This window comes from Sinohyriopsis cumingii, chromosome 5, assembly GCF_028554795.1.
Source record: "Sinohyriopsis cumingii isolate HCF-2022 chromosome 5, ASM2855479v2, whole genome shotgun sequence".
Classification (NCBI taxonomy): Eukaryota; Metazoa; Mollusca; class Bivalvia; order Unionida; family Unionidae; genus Sinohyriopsis; species Sinohyriopsis cumingii.
In genome coordinates this window covers 33172040-33196024 of record NC_142965.1, presented here as the reverse complement: position 1 = coordinate 33196024, position 23985 = coordinate 33172040, and the positions used below count along the sequence as shown (strand labels likewise).

Here is a 23985-nt window from a genome sequence, read left to right as displayed (position 1 = left end):
TGCACTGGATTAGAGCAGACTTTTGTGCTTCCCGCTTTGAGCTGTACTGTAATACATAGCAGAGCGGGCAGGTGGAAAAACGTATTGGATAAAATCAATGAGCACTACAAGTCTGATTGGAAGCGAACGGCAGGTGGTTCCTCATAGCGGTCCGCTGAAGTTACGATACAAAAGTGATTTGCGTTGCTATCATCCTTGAAATTTTCTGCACAGGATAAATTAACAGAGAACAATTCGGACGAGTAATAACTGGGAGAGCCCAAAGAGCGTGTTTCATAATCTGATCTATGCAAACGATAAGGGCGGAGCTTTTGAAAACTGTCAGATGAATTATCAGTCTTTAACCAGCACAGATGGACCAACTGGGTCAGGAACCATTACAGTTTACGTTACAAATGCGATTTTTAATTTCACAGAAGGAACCGTATACATAGGATCAAATCTAACCTTAAAGGAAGCCGATGGCTCGAGCTGCAACACAAGCGAATGCACATTGCATTTAAATACGATGACTAGAACTTTAACTGGAAATACAACGCTTGATAGTACCATGAATAGTGAATCATTTCAGTGGGAAGTTTTGTTCTTGGTTCCCCTCGTTCTCTTTGGAGCTACAGGAAATATTCTCGTCTGTATGGCTGTTTCAATGGAAAAGAGGCTGCAGACAGTGACAAACTTTTTTCTCTTCTCCCTGGCCATCACGGACTTATTGGTGTGTCTCATTGTCATGCCTCTTAGTATTATTCATCATTTTCTGGGTAAGTTTTATATATATATATATATATATATATATATATATATATATATATATATATATAAACATCGCTACTATATGAATATAGATTCGTGATACCCTCGAGTATTCATGTAAAATCATCGATACATCCATACATTTTAAGTTTTGCTCTGATAGAAACCGGTATCGATGTATTACAATTACGTTTTAAACAAAATGGAGTAAATACATAAGATAGTCTACTTGATATGGCCAAATCGTTTCATGCAATAAACTTCATCTTTGTTTTAAAAAATGAGATCCAAGATCAACAGCATCAACAGCAAAATAACGACAACAATAACAAATAAATTCGTTTCTTTTTCACCTCCGTGACTAAAGGTGAATACAACGTTTATCAGAAATGAATTCATTTATGAATCAGAACTGTTATCAAATATTGATACGGCCATTGTACGTTATATGTAATAATAGGAGTAAAATGCGTAGTGTGTTGATAGGTGTGATTAATCACTTTTGGATAGATTTTAGACATGAATAAAAATTAATAATGAATGGTTATTAAATTAACAGTAAGTAGATTGCTGAGACCACTTAATTAAATCAAATAAATAATAGCGTGCTATGTTTTGTTGCCATTAGCTGCGTGCAAATCTTTTGAACTAAACGTCAACACAATAACGCAACTATACGATTAAATGATCACAAGATTGTTGTGCAGTTTCCACTTGTGAGGACTCCGGTACATTTTGTCTCGTTTTGTCTACCTGATCCAGTATATTTTGACTCATTTTGTGGTGTGAGGACTACATCACATTTTGACTCATTTAATGTGTGAGGACTCCACTACATTCTGACTCTTTTTCATGTCTCATTTTCGAATTATGTCGCTCATGCATGACAGTCTGCAGTCCATATATTAGTCCGACAGTTGTGCAGTGTTTGTTATTAATCTTGTCTACAGTCCATTCATTAGTTCGACAATTGGTAAGTGTTTGTTATTATTCATGTCTGCAGTCCATATACTGGTCTGACAGTTGTCAAGTATTTGCTATTATTAGTTAAAACCATGTTTAATTGAGAAACTTTGTCAAATGCAACTACAAACATATGATTTGGGGGATTCAGCAGAAAGCGTAAGCTAAATCAGCAGTGTCTCCCCAACAGTAACAATAAAGACAATATAACATCAAAGATCTCGATGCCGGTACTAATGGTTTTACAGAATATATGCATACACTTACTTACAAAGCATAACAATGAACAAGAGCTAATTAATTGCGATTAAGATGATTGTGAGTTCAGTCAGTTAAATTAAATCTCTTAGCCATCCTAATATAATTTTGCACAGTTAAAATATTTGTATGTTCTTTTCTACAGTTAACACAGGGTTGCCAAATAAAAAATGTTACAATCGTAAGAACAAAAGAGGACTTGTATAGGATTTGATCTCCAAGATTTGAATATTTGAAACAGTCTATGAGAAAGAGTTTTCCATTCTCATGGTAGATACATGATTCCAATATAAATCGTAACTTAAGCTACTATAATGTATTCTTAGCGCAGCATGCATGATCTGAGACATTCTATCAACAGATTAGTAGTGACATGGGGTGGTTTCTTTATTGCGATTCAAGTAGTCTTTAAAAGTATGTATGGAAGGGTTGTTTCTCACTTCAACGGGTAGCAAGTTCCATATTCTAATAGTAAGAAATAAAGAAATTTATTGTAGAACAAGGTCGTTCTTCACCTTTGAGTTGAAGATCGGCTGGAGTAGATCTCACGTTCTGTAAAACAAGCGGTCGAATCAAGTCTGGAAGGTATGCGGGATGTAGTCTGTGGTAAATTTTACATAAATGATGCAGTGTATGCTTGTAACAGAGAGTGCTTAGGCTTTCATAGCTAGTTTCATAGTACAATTGTGATGGAGATGCGCTTTTGGTTGCAGTTGTTATTATTCTCATCGGCTGAACATTTTCTAAAGTTATTGTTTATCGTTATTCTTGTCTACAGTCCATTCATTAGTCCGACAATTGTCATGCTTATTGTTATTATTCATGTTTACTGTCCATACATTAGTCCGACAGTTGTCAAGTGTTCGTTAATATTCACGTCTATAGTCCATATATTAGTCCACAGTTGTCATGTGTTTGTGTTAAAGATGTTTATAGTCCATATATTAGTCCCACAGTTGTCATGTGATTGCTCTTATTCGTGTCTATAGTCCATATATTATTAGTCCCACAGTTTTCAAGCGCTTGCTGCTATTCACACATACGTACCATCCACTAGTCCGACAGTTACGAAGCGTTCATAGACCATCTATTACTTTATTATTATTCGTGTCGATCATTCAGAAAGACTAAACTGCGCAATATTCTGCGCATGCGTGTAGTAACTGGCTGGGCATAGCTTGTGCTTACAGAAAGACTTGTGAGTGTTTTGTGGAACATTTATATTAATTCGCCTCATTCGCGTGAGGAAAAACTGTAACAAACGTATACCTACATACACATTTCAGCTACTCATAGTCAACTGGACACTTTTCTGCCTAAGTACCATATTGCAGTCGCATTTCAGTGCTACTAAACCTGTTTCCTACTTAAACGTCTTATGCATTTGTTTCGCTTTTTAGCCGAGAAAAGGTTTGGGTAAAAACCTGTACCGGAAATACACACAAGGTTGAAAGCATACCTGAGGACAAAATATTTTTAACACAGGAAGATAATTATTTTGGTCTCCTCCTGTAGCTGAATACAACATATTGACTATTAAAATTTACATAAATCAAAAAACGGAAACTGTCATATACAGCGGTACATAAACAGAGGATCCTCGCGCTAACTCAATGTTAGTGTCATCTGAACAGGACTTTTCAAAGGAGATAATTCATTATTATTAATGTTCTTAACAATACGCAGAGACTGTGTTTTTACTGAGAGAAAAATACTTTTAGATTTACCGATATGATGTAAAGACCACATTTATGAGCTATTTGCCCCTATGCTCGCAGAAACTGACATGCTTCGTCCATTTATAGAGCTGTGCGATATCGAAACCAAATGACCATTGCTATTCTTATTATTATTATTATTATTATTATTATTATTGGCGATCTTTTCATCACGCCAGAAATTGAGTCATTTTACCATTGTCATGAAAAACAAATCATATATGGCATTTATTATATTGATTAGCTTCATAGGTGAACCTATGCTGCAGTAGCCCATACATCAACTGAAGAAGTTCGTCTGTTTGTGAGAGCTTTAACACAAAGAACTCTATCGATGACGTCTTCTCATCAAAGTGTAATTTATCCTTTAGACCATAGTCCAGCTCACCAGACATTATCTTGAGCCTTATTAAAATCTATAAATGTACACAGCGTGTTTTTTTTTATATCTGGAATTAGACAATCAACCCAAGTATATGATAGCATGACTCCGCGGTAGATTCACCGTTTCTGTAACCCGCAAATGCATTATATATATATAGTAAGTCGTTATCTTCCAAAACATTGATGTTCAATTATTTAACAAGGTTCTAGCTAATTTTCTCCCAAAAATATACTAATGTTTTTATTATTATTATTATTATTATTATTATTATTATTATTATTTAAAAACTTTTCTTTCATATAAATTCTTTATAACTTTCACTTCCCACTTTCAGGATCAACACCTGTATAAATAATAATAATAATAATAATAATAATAATAATAATAATAATATCATCATCATTATCATCATCGTCATCTCTTCCTTGAGGATTGATATCGAGACCTCTGATCACACAGCATTCTAAGTACAAAAAAAACGCATTTCGAAACATGATAAAAGATACATGATTTGTGGAACATGTCTTTTGACGCTTTTGTTATTTATTTTTAAATGATTGCTTTTGCTTGCTGATTCTTTGAAGCATTCTAACGGAGGCACTACATTGTGCTCTAGAGGCAACATTGCTTTAGAGTCGGGGAAAATCCCATATAAAGTTAAACAGTTGTGCAAAGTTGTCTTTTCAAATTCTATCTTTAAATTTAAAATTATGTCGTTTACAAAACTTTCTGCAGGTTCAAAACTATATCAACAGTTTAAGGATTTGATGTCTTCAAATAATTTTGGTACTGATTTGTGTAAGTAAATTCAGTTTGTCTTTAAGCATCGGCCATTGTAAGGACTAAAACCAAAGAAAAGAGATTTTGTTTTCACTGTCAGTATTTATATATAGCATACATGTTCATGCTATATTTAATACTTATTAATATATGAAAGGATGCATTAATATGAATGAAAACTATTCGGACTTCTTCTCTCCTGATATAGGAATACAGCAAGGACAACATTTGTCACAAATATTATTGTAATGTTTTATGATTTGGAGTATTTTATGTAAAGTAATAGTAAAAAATATGTTAAAATATAAACCTTTGATAGAATATATGCCAAATTTACTGTATGGCGATGTTTTGTGCGGATAATTTCATAATTGTTACTAAAATGGAAGGAAATACAGCTTGTGGTTGTGATATATAAAAACGATATTAACAATGTATACAAGTATATATTTTAATGGAAAAAAATTACTAGGCGTTTTTTAACATACACTTTACTTGGAAAAACGCTCTGGTGGTATTACATCAGTGTATCATAATTTTGAATTTACCAACTGTCAGATCTAAGCCCCAATGCCACGGTTTATCAAACATTTCACCATTCTGCAAATCTAACTGATGCTTGAAAGGATGGAAATCATTTGCTGAAAAAGCTATCTGACATAAACTGTTCTTTGAAATAAGAACGATGCTAGGTTTAAACAACGTTCAAATGTTTAGTTTAGCCAATTCAGTCAAAGAAGTCGATCGTAATTCCTTTCTTTTTTGAGAGGGCTCCAAAAGCAGTGATGAGAGGCATTCGACACATTCCGTTAGGGACTAATCTAATAAAGACGACATTCGCACGTGGCGTACAAATTGATTCGGGAAAGAATGAAGAAAGGCAAATCCGCACCTTTAAGCGGATCTGAGAAGAAAAACGTGCAATAGATAAAGGTAAGAATCGGGTGAATATTGGTGATCAGCTGGGTCGGAGTTATGCTATGAAGCGCGAACTTAGGCTCAAGACAATGCGACATAGTGTGGTATTGACGTCTATATTTTACTATGGCGACGTCATCAAAACGTGTGTTCCAGATTTCGACTGAAATCGGTCGACCCACGGGTGTTGCCGATCAACATCGGATTAATTGAATACGCAACTGAAAAATGGCAGGGTTTCTCAGTTCGAGGGAAAAAATGTGTTACTCATACTGTGATGAAACGTTGATATTATCTGGTTTTAATGGAATCCAACGATGTTTAGGACCAATATCTTTCAATATTCAGTATTATTCAGATGATTTGGGATACACGACGTTTTGCACGCAAAGGCGGCATTGGGGCTTTAAATTATTCGATGAGCCTACACTACTACTACTACTACTACTACTACTACTGCACATTATAACTTTTGTATCTTTAATAAGTTTATTTTAAAATAAATTTCATAAAAAATGATAAATAATGAAAACGTTATTCATGATCGATTCAAACAAACCTGGGAAATCTGATTTTGATGTATCACCAACATGTATGAACTTTAGTTTCTCTAAGCGCGATTTAAATTTATAAAGCTCTTTGATATACCTGCATATGAATTTTGCAAAGTACATGTCAAGTTTTAAAGCAGTAACCATAGAGTTTCATTAGAAAATGGGCGTTAGGAGGAGATAACCTGGTAAGATAGAAAATATGTTATGTGGAAATGTAGATATTTGTGCTGAATAACACTAATTTTTTTCGAACGAGAGCGAATGTGTAATTTGAAAAGAAAATGTTTGACGGACACGACATAGTACGTAATGTTTATATATTTGCTAATGAAAGGGTGCAAACGGACAAGTGATGATAGTTAAATTGTATATTAACCCTCAGTTCGTGTCGCTGTTTGTAGAGCATTTCTGTTCGGCACCATCAGACCTGTTCGGCGTCCCAGACAAACAATGATTGGTTAAATTTACGTCACATGTCTATTTTCCGTTGAGTATAAATAGGAGCGAAATTCGAAATTCGGCAGATAGCTGCCATCATTAGCGCCTCTATCAACATCTCTCCACCATATAAAAAGAGCACCGTATTGAGGTAGTTATAATTACAACTTTATTGGATGATATTAAAAAGCTCATAGATACTTATAAAAGCAAGACAAGTCTATGAATTTTAATTTCCTTATTCTCAAAAATAGACTGGAAATACATATATATAGTACAACAATAGGAATCAATTCAATTCAGACAAATTTACTGCTGTTGATTCAAGATTAATATAAAAGTAATATTGTGCTAGATAAATAAGCAGCTATCTCCCGCCACACTGAGAATTTAGGGCTAACTTTCAAAATACCTAAACCGTGGGTCGTCCATTTCTTGCTGAATGATTACGTGAAGGTTATGAAGGCCAGCATATTATAGCGTTTGTGTATTGCATATGTTACACGTAATCAAACACATACATTCATGGTTTAGTCATATTTCTTGTATTAAGCATCTTATCACAATTTCATAATCAAAATAAAAATGCCCTGACTTTGAGCATTCTTTAAATTTATTATTACATTTACACAAGTTAGCCCATAACCCCCCACCCACCCACCCACCCACCCATCAGTTACAAATGGTGTCAGAAGTTGGATGTCATAGTTTTATATGACATCCAGAATCGAACCTAAGTCCATTTTCGAAGTGTGGTGGCAACACCAACAGCTCTAAATATAAATCCATAATTACTTGAGGTCCCAAAGGAGAGCAAAATACCCGTTGATACCCTAGTTTTCATTGTTTTGAGAATGGCGCAATGTCCCGACCCATAAATTGAATTTAGACAGGAGGACGAAGATCAGATAATAATTGGCCAACAAGACATATGTGTGAAAGAAAATGAAGTTTCCCATGACAGTCTGATGAAGTCTATAATAACGAAGATGGTGGAGATGTAATGTGGTATGAAGCAAGGCAAACCACCAGGGGACTTTTAAAAAGCAGAACAAATGGTGTGTTCAGTATTAAGCCAGAACCATTTAGTGCAACTGAAGATTGGGAAGAATATATTGACCATTTTGAAATCTGCACAGAACTCGGGCATTGGAAAGAATCGGAAAAATTTCTAACTTTGGCCACAAGCTTGAGAGGACCAGCCAGAACATTTTACATTAGTTTATCTACAGAAGAAAGAAGATGTTAAAAAGTATTAGTTCGACAATTGGGACAAAGATTTGACAGTACAAGACAACAGAGCAGATGGTTGTCACGACTGGAATCCCGTAAGCGCTTGACTAGGGAGCCATCGCAGCATTGGCAAAACAGATGTCACAGAGGGCATATGTCAACCTTGATTCAAGAGCTCAGGAAGCATTAGCTCTTAACCAGCTTTATTAATGTATTTCGCTTGAAATGAAATGCAGACTCATAGACAGAGACTGTCAGACCGTTGCACAGGCAGTCGAAATAATTGAAAAATACGAGGCCATTATGGGTATTCAGGGAAGGAAATCAACCGTCAGAGGCGTGTTCAGTCATTGTGATCCAAGAAAGAATTTAAATAATCTACAGATAGAATTTGATAGGACAATTGAGAAGTCTATTAGATTGCTTACTGAACGACTTGAGCGACTGGAAAATAACAGATTTTCTAGACAGGCCCAAAATCAATCTTCGAGTACAAATACCGGAAAGATGACATGTTTCATATGAAGTGCACCAGACCATTTTTGAGGAATTGTCCCATTTATAAGAAATGTCAAGCTCAGACCTGTATTACCAGTCAAAGGCATGGAAGCAAGCCAAGAATACAAAATGCAAGGGGACAGGAAAACTTGAAACCGTCACTGCTGTAGGCCGGGAGTTGATGAATAAGGAGCGACCTTCCGAAGAAAATAATGGGAGCAATATATATGAAAACTGTATACGTTTGGGGCATATGGGGAAAATAACAGGAAAATGGGATAATGGTCTTTTTGTGAAAGGTGACCTTTATGGATTACCAATATATTTCCTTACAGACAGTGGTTCTACCTCTACAATACTTCAATATGATAAATACTTGATGATCAATGATGATAAGAAACCTCCACTTGAGCAAACACACTTAAAGTTACTCGACGTAACGGCAATAAATTAAGAGTGCACGGGTGTTTCAACATGCCACTAGCACTTGGTTCCTCAGTTTATAAAACGACTGTCTTAGTTTGTGACGTAGACCATTATGCCATTTTATGGCAAAACTTCCTGATGCAGCATTTCAGCAAAATTGATTATAAACGTTTAACCCTCTGCACATATTACGGTGATATTCAATGGCACACATGGGTAGAAGCCAACACGGTGTGCCGTGTTGTAGTGAAGGAGAGTATCACAGGACCCCCTCAATCTCGAATGTGTATACCAGTTTTATTACCTGGATCAGAACACCTAACTGATAATGGCATTATCGAAACCTCTCCAAAATTGTGGCAGGACAAGAAAATCGTACTCACAAGAGGGATAATTCATTCAAAAGCTGAGAATCAAGCGGTACAGATAATAAACATTGGCTCAAAACCAGTTGTCATATCCAAATACGAAACTTGGAACATGCGAGTCCTATTATCATACTCCAGGTCCAGAGTTAACTCAGTGTAATGCAGTGCCTTCTGAGGAATCGGAAGCAGCAAGTGATAAACTGCCGGAACATCTACAAGTTTATGGAAAAGGAGCTCTGTCCACCTTAAAAACGAAAAAAGAAGAAGGCTAGCATCTTTACTGATAAAGTACCAGCATATCTTCTCGAAGTCATCTTATGACCTTGGAAGGACTGATCTTGTAAAACATCGTATCAACACAGCAAATGCAACTCCTATCAGGCAGCCTCTGCGTAGATTGCCTATCGGAAAAAGAGAAATAAAGAAGACAAAAATCAAGACAATGCTTGATCAAGAGGTTATTGAGCCTTCAGACAGTGCATGGAGTTCCAACATAGTGTTGGTCAACAAGAAGGATAATTCCACTCGATTTTATGTAGACTACAGGAGACTCAATGATGTAACGGTGAAGGATGTATATCTCTTACCCAGGGTTGATGAGTGTCTTGATGCCTTTTCAGTTTCAAAGTGGTTCAGTTGCTTGGACCTCAATTCTGGATTTTGACAAATTAAAATGGCCTCTGGAGATAGTTAGAAGACTGCCTTCTCTACTAGTCAAGGTCTGTATCAATTTACAGTAATGATATTTGGGTTAGCAAACAGTCCATCCACGTTTGAGCGTCTTATGGAGACTGTCCGGAGAGGTTTGCAATGGGAAGAATGTCTTGGGATTTGCCCAAATTGCAAAACCGTTGCATAAGATATGCAAAAAGGGCAAGAAGTTCAATAATACTGAAGAATGTGAAAAATCCTTCAACCGATTAAAACAAGCTTTAAAGTCGCCTCCAATCTTAGCATACCCAAAACCTGGACTACAATTTATACTAGGCACGGATTCCAGTGATCTGTCGGTGGGGGCAGTTCTGTCGCAAGAGCAAGATGGTGTCGAAATAGTTATCGCCTACATGAGCAAGTCCCTCAAGAAGCACGAAATTTCATATTGTATTACTCCAAAGGAGTTATTAGCAGTTATGATAGCCACTAGAAGTTTCCACTCCTACTTGTATGGTCAAAAGGTCCTCCTTCGCACCGACAAAGCAGCAGTGAGCTGGATGCGGAACTTAAAAACTCCAACTGGACAAGTTGCAAGATGGTTGTAAGAGCTGGGTACATACGATATGGAGGTTATTGACAGAGCTAGACACAGACACAGAAATGCCTATGCGTTATCGAGAAACCCATGTAAGGCCTGTAACAGACAGCAAGAAGTGAAAAAATAACGTATAACGATGAGAATTTTTGTCAAAACGCTGCTAGTCCAATATAACAGAAGGCAGTTACAGGCGACGGAGATAATCAAGAGTTGAAGCCCTCAGAACTGTTACCAGAAGTCAGCAGAAGGATAAAATGGAGCAGTTAAAGAACAATGACGCGTGGCTTCCTTGAACCAGAAGAAATTAGGAGTCTGCAACTGATGGACCCCAATATCGGATTGATAATGACTGCTCTAGAAGAAGGAAAATATAGGGTTAAATGGGAGGATGTTTCCATTAGTGCAACATCATTATAAACTCTCTGGAGCCACTGGGACCGTCTACGCTTACAATGAGTAATGCTGTATCGCAAATGGGAATGCGTTTACGTGGACACAAAATTTCAGCTCATCGTCTCCGAAACCAAGAAACAAGAGCTTTTAAAGTATTTTCATGACACACCAATAGCAGCTCACCTTGCTGATGAGAAAACTTTAGAGAGACTGAAAACTGGATTCTTCGGGCCATGTATTAAAATATATGTTCAAGAATATTGTCGAAAATGTGACAAATGTTCCTCCCGTAAACCTTTATGAAGCCATAATAGAGCCCCGTTAGGACAATATGTTGTTGAAGAACCCTTTAAAAGAGAAACAATTGATATTCTTGGGCCACTACCAAAGACAGGACTTGGAAACAAGTACATACTTGTCATCTGTGATTGTTTTACAAAATGGACAGAGGCCATTTATATACCAGATCTGGAGACTGTAACCGTTGCAGAAGCATTTGTTAACAACTTCATCTGTCGATTTGGAACACCACTGCAGTTACACTCGGATCAGAGGAAGAATTTCGAGTTTCAAGTCTTTCAAGATTTGTGCCAATATCTGCGCATTGACAAAATGAGAACTACACGCATGATGCCCAAGTCAAATGGAAATGGAGAGAGATTCAATCGCACGCTTGAAGTGATGTTGACCACGTATTGTGAATCATGTTGGGACGAAATACCGCCAAAAGTTATGCTTGCCTACCGCTCTTCTGTGCACTAAAGCACATCAAAGGCTCCAAATATGATGACTTTGGGACAATAAGTTGTCATGCCACTACAAGCAGTAATTGGACAGCCAAACAGCATCGATACGCCTATAGAGTGTTGAGAGTATATGTTTAACCTTGAGAGGAAGTTTGAACGGATTCATGGAATAGCCAGGAAATGTCTGAAACAAAGCGCAGTACATCAGACGAAATACTATGATCTATTAGCCAGAAAAAGACTTTTACAATTACGACAAGCTGTGTGGGTACCTGAGCCAGTCCGGTAGGTTGGAGTTTGTAAGAAACTTACTTCGTCTTGGAAGGGACCCTTTGTTTTTGTAAAGAAAATTGATGATGTGACTTATCGGGTGAAGAAATCGATAAAACATCCATCGAAGGTATACAACACTGATCGTCGTTTGGCCCCCTATCATGGAAGGAACACCCCATTGTGGGCAAGGCAGTACCAAACGATGGAACCTGGTCGACTAAGTATATTACAGTCCTATATTTACCGTTAGATGTACATGCATAATATCATTTAGTTCAGTTTCATTTCTGGTGGGTGCAACGTGGCAGAGGCATCGAAATGATCTGGAAAAATTTCTTCAGGACGGGCACTGATTTTATTTTTATTTGAGTGCTGTATGATAGCACACCATTTCAGCTGGAAGGTGGAGCGCTCTACCGTGAGGTTTATGTACGGTATGTGACTGGACTGATCACCCAGTCGTCTCTCAGTGATGGTATACTTATTTTTGTCGGACGGACAGAATAAGTACGATGGTTCTATTATCAGACGTGATGATGGAGGCGGTGCGTCCATGATAGCCATGATGTTTTCCATTTGCGATGAAACAACTGTACGGATCTGAAGTTGATTTTTTTGTAGGGTGAAGTGTTATGAAGAGTGCTTACAATAATAGAGTATTAGCCAAAGATGGGAATAATTTTCAAGCTTCCAATTATCCAGGGCCTTCGAACTACACATTAGTAAAGAATAAAGAATGACCCTCACCAACTTGCACGGGAGATAGCAATCATTTTTTAACTTACTGATTTGGCACAGGTGATGATTATTAATGACTGATGTTAATGAAATGTATTTTTCCATTAAATATTCGTCCTTTGGTTACAGAATGCCTGCCTCCAAATCAAGACTAATGCGCTGGATATGTCCAGAAACATTTAGTAACAACCGGGACTTGAAGAACCATCTAATGGCCAGTCTACACAGCTGCATGAGAGTCATTTGCCCTTGGTGTACCCGTGAAGAGTCAATTTTTTAGTGAGAGCAATGGGTTCTGCTGTCCCTACAGCCAGAAAGTTTTAAAAGAATAATTAGCCCCAATGCATGGGAGTTGACTATGGTAATTCGTACAAGGGCAGCAGTGTTGGGCTGGCTGGAAAGTATTAAGAAGCCAAAGAAAGGAAAGTAAGAGTGGGAGATCTGGTTGGGACGTCATGATAGGGCAAACGTCAAAATCAAGCCAGCACTTAAGTATGACCATAAGACCCGATACGCCAATGTCAGAATCCAGGTTTGTCCCTGACTATGATGAAGAGATTGAGGAGCCGCAGTTGAAGAGACCTCGATGTGAGTCATACTCGCCCACCCGACCGGAAATCCAAGAGAAACTGAAAGTGCATTCCTTTCACATGACGGGAGATGGAATTCCGATACATGTCGTTTCCACGAATAATACGTTGTGGTAAAGGTTTGACATAAAACGAGAGGGAACCGGTGCAAGATTGTTGGATACTCTCCTCCGGAGAGTGAATGATAAAGTGCACACCTCTTCGATGATCCCTCCTCCCGTGATGACAAATGTAGAAAACCCTGAAAGAGAATTAAAACTCAAGTTGGCCGAAATAATGGGAATTAATAAAGATGTCATCATACATATCAGCCAAGCTTCAGCCACATTTACCCCACCTCGTGCAGTTGAGGAACCTTCCGTCAGTTTACCAACCACGCCAAAAGAAGTGAATCTAAGTCTGCCAACGACAAGATGTACAACGATGAAAACTTCCATTATAGCAGAAGAAGCTCCTGAATCCCTAGACTTGTCTATGAAGAATTCTTCTCCACCCCCGTTTCAGGACACAGCTAGTAATATACCAAAGAAGTGCTTGACCATCAGGGAAATAATTTTGATGTTCTTGAAAATGGGATGCATGCCACTTTTGGCCCCTGCTCCCCGGGACTGGAAGAAAGAGATGGAGTTCACGTTTACGGAAGTGTCTACTGTGATTCACTAGCCACCGGGGGAATGGACCAAAATAATGCCTGATCAGAAGCTGTTGACATGGGAATATGCAGCCATGACACTGGAGACCGGGGCGGGATCAAGGGTGAATCCAGCTTTGGAGACGAGTTACCTCCTAGACAAATACAACATGATGGCCCTTCTAGGAACAGCTGAACCAGCATATGCGGGTGAGATGGTCTCAAGAGAAACCAGATATTATAACTATGAATGGTTGAGACAATTGGCTATACATGGTTGCAAATCAACGGCAGATGACGAATTCGTAGCGATGGTTGAAGGGTCAATGTCTAGAAAATACAAATGCACTGATGACTTCTTGAGAAGGATACAAATAGTTCTCCTGCGTATTAATTAAAATGTATTATCTTTTAAAATTTCTAGTCTAAATGAAATTGTAGGTTTCTATTTTGATTCAGGAGAATCGATTTTATTTAAGTGGGTAATGTAATAGACCTGGGGTCTCTAAAGCTGTAATATGATGGATGGGGAGGATGGTTTCTCTATGTCATAAATTTGACATGTTGCTCATGTCAATGAATATAAAAACTGCTGGAAGAATAAATTTAAACATTGTAATGTATTAGAAATGTATAAATCACGACTTACCTTGGTATCTGTATTAAACCGTTCACATTGTATGTCAAGTGTGATTGCCGGTCATGTGGTAACAAATGTCATCGAATTAAACCTTGCACATTGTTAAATACTCACAAAATCTTCTGGAGAATTGTTTTATATGAATTTGTCACACCCAGAAATATGTTTATCACACTTAAATTCTCATCCAAATCATCATTTGAATAGCACTAAGTTCGAATACGCCAAGAGCTGACATCACGATAATACGTCTGCATTGGTAGTTGTGTACTCTTCATCCAAGCTTAACAGTCTTTGTTACGTCTTCAAGCATGTTGACGTTTGACGGACACGACATAGTACGTAATGTTTGTATATATGCTAATGCCAGAGTGTAAACGGACAAGTGATGATAGTTAAATTGTATATTAAGCCCCCAGTTTGTGTCGCTGTTTGTAGAGTATCTATCTGTTCGGCCCCATCAGACCTGTTCGGCGTCCCAGACAAGCAATGATTGGTTAAATTTACGTCACATTACTATTTTCCGTTGAGTATAAATAGAAGCGAAATTCGAAATTCGGCAGATAGCTGCCATCATTAGCGCCTCTATCAACATCTCTCCACCATATAAAAAGGGCACTGTATTGAGGTAGTTATAATTACAACTTTATTGGATGACATTAAAAAGCTCAAAGATACCAATAAAAACAAGACAAGTCTAAGAATTGTAATTTCTTTATTCTCAGAAATAAACTGGAATTACATATATATAGCACAACATAAGGAATCAATTCAATTCAGACAAATTCAATTCACTGCTATTGATTCAAGCTTAATATAAAAGTAATATTGTGCTAGATAAATAAGCAGCTATCTCCCGCCACACTGAAAATTTAGGGCTAACTTTCAAAATACTTACTCCGTGGTCGTCCATTTCTTGCTAAATGATTACTTTACGGTTATGAAGGCCAGCGTGTTATATCATTTGTGTATGGCATATGTTACACGTAATCAAACACATACATTCATGTTTTAGTCATATTCCTTGTATTAAGCATCTTATCACAATTTCATAATCAAAATAAAAAGGTCCTGACTTTGAGCATTCTTTAAATTTATTATTACATTTACACAAGTTAGCCCATACCCTCAGTTACAATATATATTAAAGCAAACAAGTAGGCTATATATATTCTGCCAGATTATTTTTGTCCCAAATGAAAATTATTTGAATGGTATAGATTTCGTTTATAACCACATGTACGATGTATTTTATACCGATTTTGGTTCCTCATATGTCACTTGAAAGCGACGTGAGAATAAAAATGAAATCCACTGTTATTCTGATACTCTGTATAATAATAACTCTTGTTAGCTTGTTCCCCTCTTTAATCCAACTTTATTGGCCAATTACCGTCTGAACTGGCATCATCGCCCAATCAATATTTGCACTAGCATAATTGGTCAATAAATATTTGGCACCGGCACGAACAAAGGATTATGCCAATTGATTTTTTGGAAGATGACGTTTATGTTATCATGTTTATCTTTAGTAAAATATGTTTCCAGAGACACGCTAGATAATTTCGTTATTGATTCGTTTTCTGGTCAATTTTAGTGTTTTACTATTTCATAAGGAATAATATCAATCCATTAAGGTGTTAATGTCATATTTCTTCAATCCATATATGGATTTTACAGTGCAAATTTAAATGAATAAATATCGGAAAAAAAATAAATAAATAAAAAAGGTATGGAAATAAATGGCTCAAATAACAAGGGGAGACAAATCGTGTTTACGAAATGACATGCTCATTTGAGAAAAATTTAACATCTTTCCAAGCTATACAGCATTTTTATATCTGTACCTACTACATGTCATCATAAGGGGAGTAACCTTTAAGTTGGAAAAGGAAAGGGAGATATTCTAACTGTCCTGCAAAAGATATATATATATATATATATATATATATATATATATATATATATATATATATATATATATATTGAAGTGCTGTTTCATTTTCATACCTTAATCTAAATGATTGGTCTATCAATTTAACGCTAGGTAACATACATTTTGCTATAAATATCTGGTATACATGGGATCGCTCTGGTGGCCTAGGTGGTTAGAGCGTCCTAATCAGATGCGGGAGGCCGCGGGTTCGAACCTGGCCGTTTCATACCAAAGACTTATAAAATTGTACTAGCAGCTGCCTCGCTTCAGCATTAGAGTTAGGACTGGCCGGTCTGGTATCAGGATGATATGACTGGGTGGGACATCATGCTACATGTGTGATGCATGATGTCTCCTACTAGACATTACTATTAACTGATACACTGAAGACATCGTAGCGATATGACTGAAATTTTTCAAAGCTATTTTAAAAATCCAAATCACACACACACACACACACACACACACACACACACAAACCTTCTTGTAAAACATTCAATACGGGAACATATGATTTTTACCATCAAAACGGGGACATTTTTATTTTAACAAATTATGAGAGATAAAGATCTATTTTATTATGCATTTGATACATACATGTCATTTCTAATTGATTTGTGGTTGGTTTCCAAGAAACACTGTATGAGAATCTTTACCATCAGAACCGGGACACACACATATACACACAGTGTTAGACATTATGCAATCAAATAGGGGACACATATAGACAGTGTTAGACATTATGCAATCAAATAGGGGACACATATAGACAGTGTTAGACATTATGCAATCAAATAGGGGACATTCAATAAGTATGTATTTGATTCTAAATATAAATCAATTCAATCTAAATAATGCAGTAATCTCACCTCATATCCATAGTTCACATCCATATTAATACACTAAATTAAAATTATCATGTTTAATCTGTATGTAATGTTTATTGTATATATAAGTAAAAATGGTGTCCAGGAGTTTGAAGAAGTTGAAAGGTCTGAATTGTGTGAAAATACAGATAATGTGTGCCTTTTTCTATAATGAAATAATCAAAGATCGCATTACCTATCTTCAGTTAAAATAATTTTATTGGCAAGACTACCGTTTAGAATTTAAAATGTCCCACAAAATAACACATTTTTAACTTTGGTGTACAAAAATGTGCCACTTAAGTGCAATCCCCTTCATTAATAAGCCAATGCATGATAAGATCTCTTCAATATGAAACACACCAAAAGTTTGTTTTGTATAAGGGCAAGGTTTAGTTAGAGTGAGCTCATGTCAGAGCCGCGTAAGTGACCCTGTAGCAAAATAGTCCCTATTAAAATCTAATTGTGTAGATTGATGTGTTACGCCATGTGCAGTATTCATGATCGAGACTGGTAAATCGTAGAATTGAATGGCCGAGAAGGGACTATCCCATTATCTGGAGACGCCTTTTAGTCTTACTATGGGGTAAATATGGTGTAGAGTTACAGGCGAAATGAGGCTTAAAATCCTCATTTGACTGACTTAAGGTAGCGTGGGAAAAAAACAGCTCCCGGCCGGTTCTTGGTGTTTGAGTGGTGATTTGTATTTTATGGTAATTAAGTACCGGCGCTACGTTACGGAAATGCATTAAGGAGAAACAATGCATTTGTGAGGTAGGAAGGCAATTGTGAAGTTGTGATGTAAATATGTAGTTGTGATATTGGTGGTCATCAATTAATTTGAAGAAAATTATTATAGTTTGTTTCTTTCGTTCACTAGAGAGACATCTTGCATGTAACAGTATTATTGTTCTGCCTTTCGCTTAGTGAAGTCAGTTGTGAATTTAATGTTGTGTATTTGTGGTCATTGATTAATTAGAGAAAAATTGACGACTGTTATCATCGGGTCCCTAGAAATAGGGAAAAACAAGGGACTTACGGCCAGAAAGAAATGAAGCTAGCAAGAAGAAAGAATGACAGACAGAAGTAACGAAGCCGAGAGAGAGAGAGTATAATAAGGTACTGACTTAACGAGGAAAGAATGTGAAATATTTGATAATTTACGTCTGAGTGAAACAAAATTTATCTGATTGTTTTCTTTCACATTATTTATACTTAGCCATCATGCACATTTATGATACATCGAGAAACACTAAATATTAGTATACAAGCTTGTATTTTCAGCGTCACGACTAGTGTCATGTACAACTACTTACAAAAGTTATTTTTATTTCCTATTGGCTCAAGCTTAACTTGTCGGATTTACCTCTAATGCGGTTAATTGGAGGAAAGAAATGGTATTACGTTTAGTTTACCATGTGGACTGTTCGTTATTATGCTTCTAACCACATCTGAATGAACTGAAATCTATGCTGATATTTTCCAGTGTATTTCTTATCCAAATGTGCATGGCTCAGAGTTAAATAGGAGATAAAATATACAAGCACAAATGGATTTCTATAATGGTTTGTCCACTGTAAAAACCATGCATAATATCTGCGTGGAACCTTTTATTCAGTTTTCTTGGTTCTCGATCTAATTTGGCGAAATGTGTTATGAACGTTGGAGTACCCATTAATAAAAATGTATATGGTATTTCTCTCTGTGTTAAAATAGAAAATATATCATATATATTTGTCTATTTTTACATAAATGATTTAAATACTGTTAGCTCTTCTTGATGCCATTTTCGGTCAGTAATTCAGAAGCAAAGTGCGCAAGCCGACAGCACTGCAGTGTGAATTTGTACCGCGTAAATGTGGACGCAGTTTTCCAACTGATACACACGAGGTTTTGAGTCGAGGGGGACGTGTATATTGTTATGTATAGCGTGATGTGAAAAATACCAACAAAATGGGAACATGCTCAGACACATTTATTTTAAGGTTTGTATCATTAAATAAAGCCTTGGCATTCCATTCAAGCCGACATTACGAAACGGGGGCGTCCCCATTTCGAGGTGTGTCCCCGGTCTCTTGGTGTGTATTCACACTGATGCCCCGTTTTGCGCCTTTTACAAACGCACACACACACACACACACACACACACACACTGGTGTATATGGTGTCATGTATTCTTTCCGACAACGAAATGCGAGAGTCAATACAGAGCATACGCGTGCTTTAACGCATATGGTTGTATTTTGATCAGCACTTGAAGGTACATGTAATTTGGCACTTTTGGAGGAACATAATGGACCTACAGTCTGTTTCACTTTCCAAGAATACATCATCGCAATACTTTTCAGGAACAACTTTCCTCTAAGTGAGTCTGGTGCACTATTATACGCTTACAGAAACAAATGACCACCTGAAACCTAAAACACCGAGTTTTCGGGAATACACATTAAAAGCGATCGTGTAGCTGCAATCACTGAATGTCCCTACGATAACGCATGTTAGCTGCCATTTGTATCAAATGTGTGTATTCAAACCAGACAAATGCAATATGTTGAGACAGTCGTCAAATGGAAATACGCAATATCTTCTGGCACTTGCCAAACACTTTAATCCTCTGAAAAATGCGAGATTGATTGGATACTTGAGACGTTCTGCAGGTAAATTGCAAACTATATGTAACAAACTGACAGCACACATTGCAGAAGCATTATTACACTATCCTAAATGATGTTAGATCCAGCTCCCACATTATCAATGCATATTCAAAACCGAAAAGACGAAGCGATCAATGAACACTGGAATATAAAAAATACAGGACTCTACCGGATGTTCCGATGATCTCTATGCATATTTAGAAAAGAGAAATGAAAAGAGTTCAAATCGATATTTTTACAGTTTGTATATATGTATGTTTATATATATATATATATATATATATATATATATATATATATATATATATATATATATATGAATTATTGACTTTAATTCCTTTTTCCGTATAGCTCATTACTAACGACAATGGCAAACCAATAATAAATTCGTCTCTGATAATCACGTGCGTTCGTAGAGACTGCCTATTTTGTAACGCAAACACACTCACGCAGATAGATGCATATATATTCAGACAATTTTGGTAACAGCGTTGCTACAAAACAGCGATCATATTTATCGATAAATTACTTCCGCCTGAACGTATATCTAGTAAAATGCTCGTATATAAATTCAAAGGTATAAATGCAAAATTGCGTTTTTTATGTCGGCTTTAAGCGCAGTAACGGAGAATATCTGAGACGGGGATTCCATCATCTTTCTCGATAAGGTATTAAGCTGATTTTATTTTATTGGATATCTTATGATTCACGATTTTGCAATGGAGCATGGAGGTGGCATGTACCATTATAGAATTTAAATTTTCATGCGTATTGCAGGTTAGTTATTCTCATTTAAACAAGTCGGATTTAAAACAATCATAGGAAGATGTGGCCATGTAATTTGCTTCCATTTTTCACGTCTGAAATATAATGGTGAACAAGGCCGACACATAGAGGGGTGTGTAATCTTGTGTCAGTTAAAAGAAGGCGTTAATACCCGTAAATCGGGATACTATAAATGCAACATTTAGTGTCAGCTCAGTATATCAGGAGGCCTGGCAATACTAGTTTAATGAAGGAGGCCTTTGAGATCTTAATTTAATGAAGGAGGCCTTTGCAATGTTAATTTAATGAAGGAGGTTTTTAAGATCTTAATTTAATGAAGGAGGCCTTTGCAATGTTAATTTAATGAAGGAGGCCTTTGGAATCTTAATTTAATGAAGGAGACTTTACAATACTAGTATAGATTAATGAAGTAGGCCTGGCAATGCAGTTTAATCCACGATGCTCGACAATACTAGTTTAATGCCAGAGGCCTTGCAATGTTTGTTTAATGAAGGAGACCTGGTAATACTAGTATAATGAAGAGGCCTTGCAATATTTGTTTAATGAAGGAGGCCTGGAAATACTAGTCTAATGAAGAAGCCTGAAAATGTTAAATTAATGAAGGAAGTCTGGTAATACCAATATCATGAAGGAGACTTTCTGCGGTATTAGGGTGGATTGAGCCTCAGAATGACACGGAACAGCTTGATTAGTAACTATTGGAAATTGTCTACGAAACTATCATAAATAGCAAGAGACGTAAGTAGATTTGTTCTCCTCTGAGGCTATAGTCAATTTCCTCAGTGTATATCAGGTTTAGAAGGGAACAAAAACTATAGCGAATATCTCCGTGGCGTCATAGGACATGATCACGGGGTGGGGTGGGCACATTTCTAGTCTGGTAGGCAGAAAGACCATAGGCTTACTCCACAATTTATTGAATGCGCTTTTTTACCAGTTATATATATATATATATATATATATATATATATATATATATATATATATATATATATATATATATATATATATATATACTGAAATTTATTGAAATAATCATTGATCACGATAGGTCTTTATATAAAGACATGCAATTAAGCACTTCAAAAACCAATACACCCACCCACATTAAAAAAAAAAATAAGTTTCCACGATGGAACCACAATAAGTTGTATCGTTTTATCGTTTTGTCGTTGATAATGAGAAAAACAACATTAAACAATTCTATCTCCAGCTTTTTATGCATATAATCTTTTATAAACAGAGGATATAAATATTTCAATGATAAAACCTGGCAATAACTCGCATCACCTGCTCCTTTGTATGCATACGATGATGATGACGAGATGGATAATTGTCCATAGCTTTTACATGCTATCTTTCAAATAAAACTTTCATGACAGTCAACTTTGTTTTATGAAAATTACTGTGTATCAAATAGCGCTCGCTCTCTCTCTCTCTCTCTCTCTCTGTCTCTGTTGATATATACATATATATGTGTGTGTGTGTGTGTGTGAAAATTTATGTGAGTAGCATTCCATTGACACAGCATAATACCATGCATATATTTTATTTATTTCACATGCTAATACACTTATTTGCCTTTGAACGGAAAACACAAATGATTGATTTAGAAAACGGGGGTAATTTATACCTTTTGTCGTTGTTTTCATGCTCACTAAAGATTAATGATTAATGAGTGGAAATGCATCATTAATCATCATTAATCTATAGGCCTTGAATTAACAGCACGCAGTTCCAATGTTTATATATGCGTATTATTGCACATGAGCCGATTTGATATATCCATATCACTGCGTAAAAAGTTCTTGCAATTTATCTCGCTTGAAGAATAATGAAAATATGATTATTTTTTACAGCTTCAATCATAACAGTAAATGGAGGTTGAACGACAACGAGAAAAAATTTCTAACTTCTTTGGGTTCTTTTATTATTGATTTAGAGTGTTGCTTTTCTATTAATGTTCGTTATATTTTTCATGAAATAACTTGAGCTTTTTCAGAATGCACAAATGTCAACCACGCTTGAACAGACAGGCGCACGTATGAGTCTCCTTGATGATTATTTTAATTTTATTTCCTTGAACGGTTGGAAATTTTAGAGTATACAATTTGGAGAAGTGTCGATGTTAGACACACTATGAATGTATAGGACATGTGTGGCTCTCAGCTATCTGCCTGTCTGTCTGTATGTATGTCTGTCTCATTTCATTTGGTGCATGGGTACGTATATCCTCGAATGAATGTGTGTTCGCATACGTATATTACATAAACATACTTCTGGTTAAAAACGAGTATAAATGATGCTAAGATAGAAAGAGTGACTGATAGATAAATACAACAAATATGAATATTTGTGAGTATCCATTTATCATTGACTTGTAGAGCATGTTCTTACAAGCAGTCTCTTTTTTAAATCATGCTGTTTGCAAGTTCACATCCGGTCACGTGGATCAATATTGATTTAAAAGGTGAACCAAAGTAATAGGACGGAATCTGTGAAATAATTGGATCTTTAAAACTTACATATTTGATGCAAGGAAAGTTAAACAGAATTAAACTAATTTTAAGAAGGCTGTTCTACATAAGTTTTAAGAAGGCTGTTCTAGATGATATATATCATCTTCCTTCATCGCCATGGTAGTTCTGCCAACCAGAGCTCTGCCAACGCTTAGTTGTGACGTCACACAGGGAATCGCCGAAATTCGCTATTCGATTTGCAAATAATTTTGTCATGACACTGTAGTTCAGTGAAGAATCAGTGGTTCCCAAACCCCAGGTCGCGACCCAAATCAAGGTTGCGAGAGCGTTCATGGGGGGTGGCTAGGATTTTGTTAAGGATGGTAAACTTATCAACATGTCGAACGGGGTCGTGAGGCACATAAAAAAAAATATTTTTAGGGTCGATGCACACAAAGAATAGGAACTATTTCCTTTGAATGCTTTAAATTACTGTATGCACTCCAAACCCTTTAAGTGACTTAGATCATTTCGATTAATTTCAGCCGTCAACACTTTTTAAAACGTTCCAGTCATCAGTGTCACATAGAGTAAAATAGAGTAACAGAGAGTAACTTTGCTCTTGTTATAGCAGAATGAGCTAGTAAAGACTCATGTATCAGAATGGTTTTATGTTGTAACGCTTACGTTTAGAATTTAGTTCGTTTCATCGTTATTGCCTTAGTCAAGAGC

At 36.4% G+C, this 23985-nt stretch overlaps 1 protein-coding gene across 1 annotated transcript in view; it reads left to right on the top strand.

Annotated features, from left to right (window-relative positions):
- The first annotated feature begins 206 nt into the window (after positions 1-206).
- Positions 207-23985, top strand: part of LOC149798903 (5-hydroxytryptamine receptor 2C-like) — an 88872-nt gene continuing 65093 nt past the window's right edge. The window contains exon 1 of the mRNA XM_089956996.1: positions 207-758. Coding sequence (XP_089813122.1) covers positions 326-758 — 433 coding nt within the window. The 5' untranslated portion in view covers positions 207-325. The remainder of the gene's footprint in view (positions 759-23985) is intronic.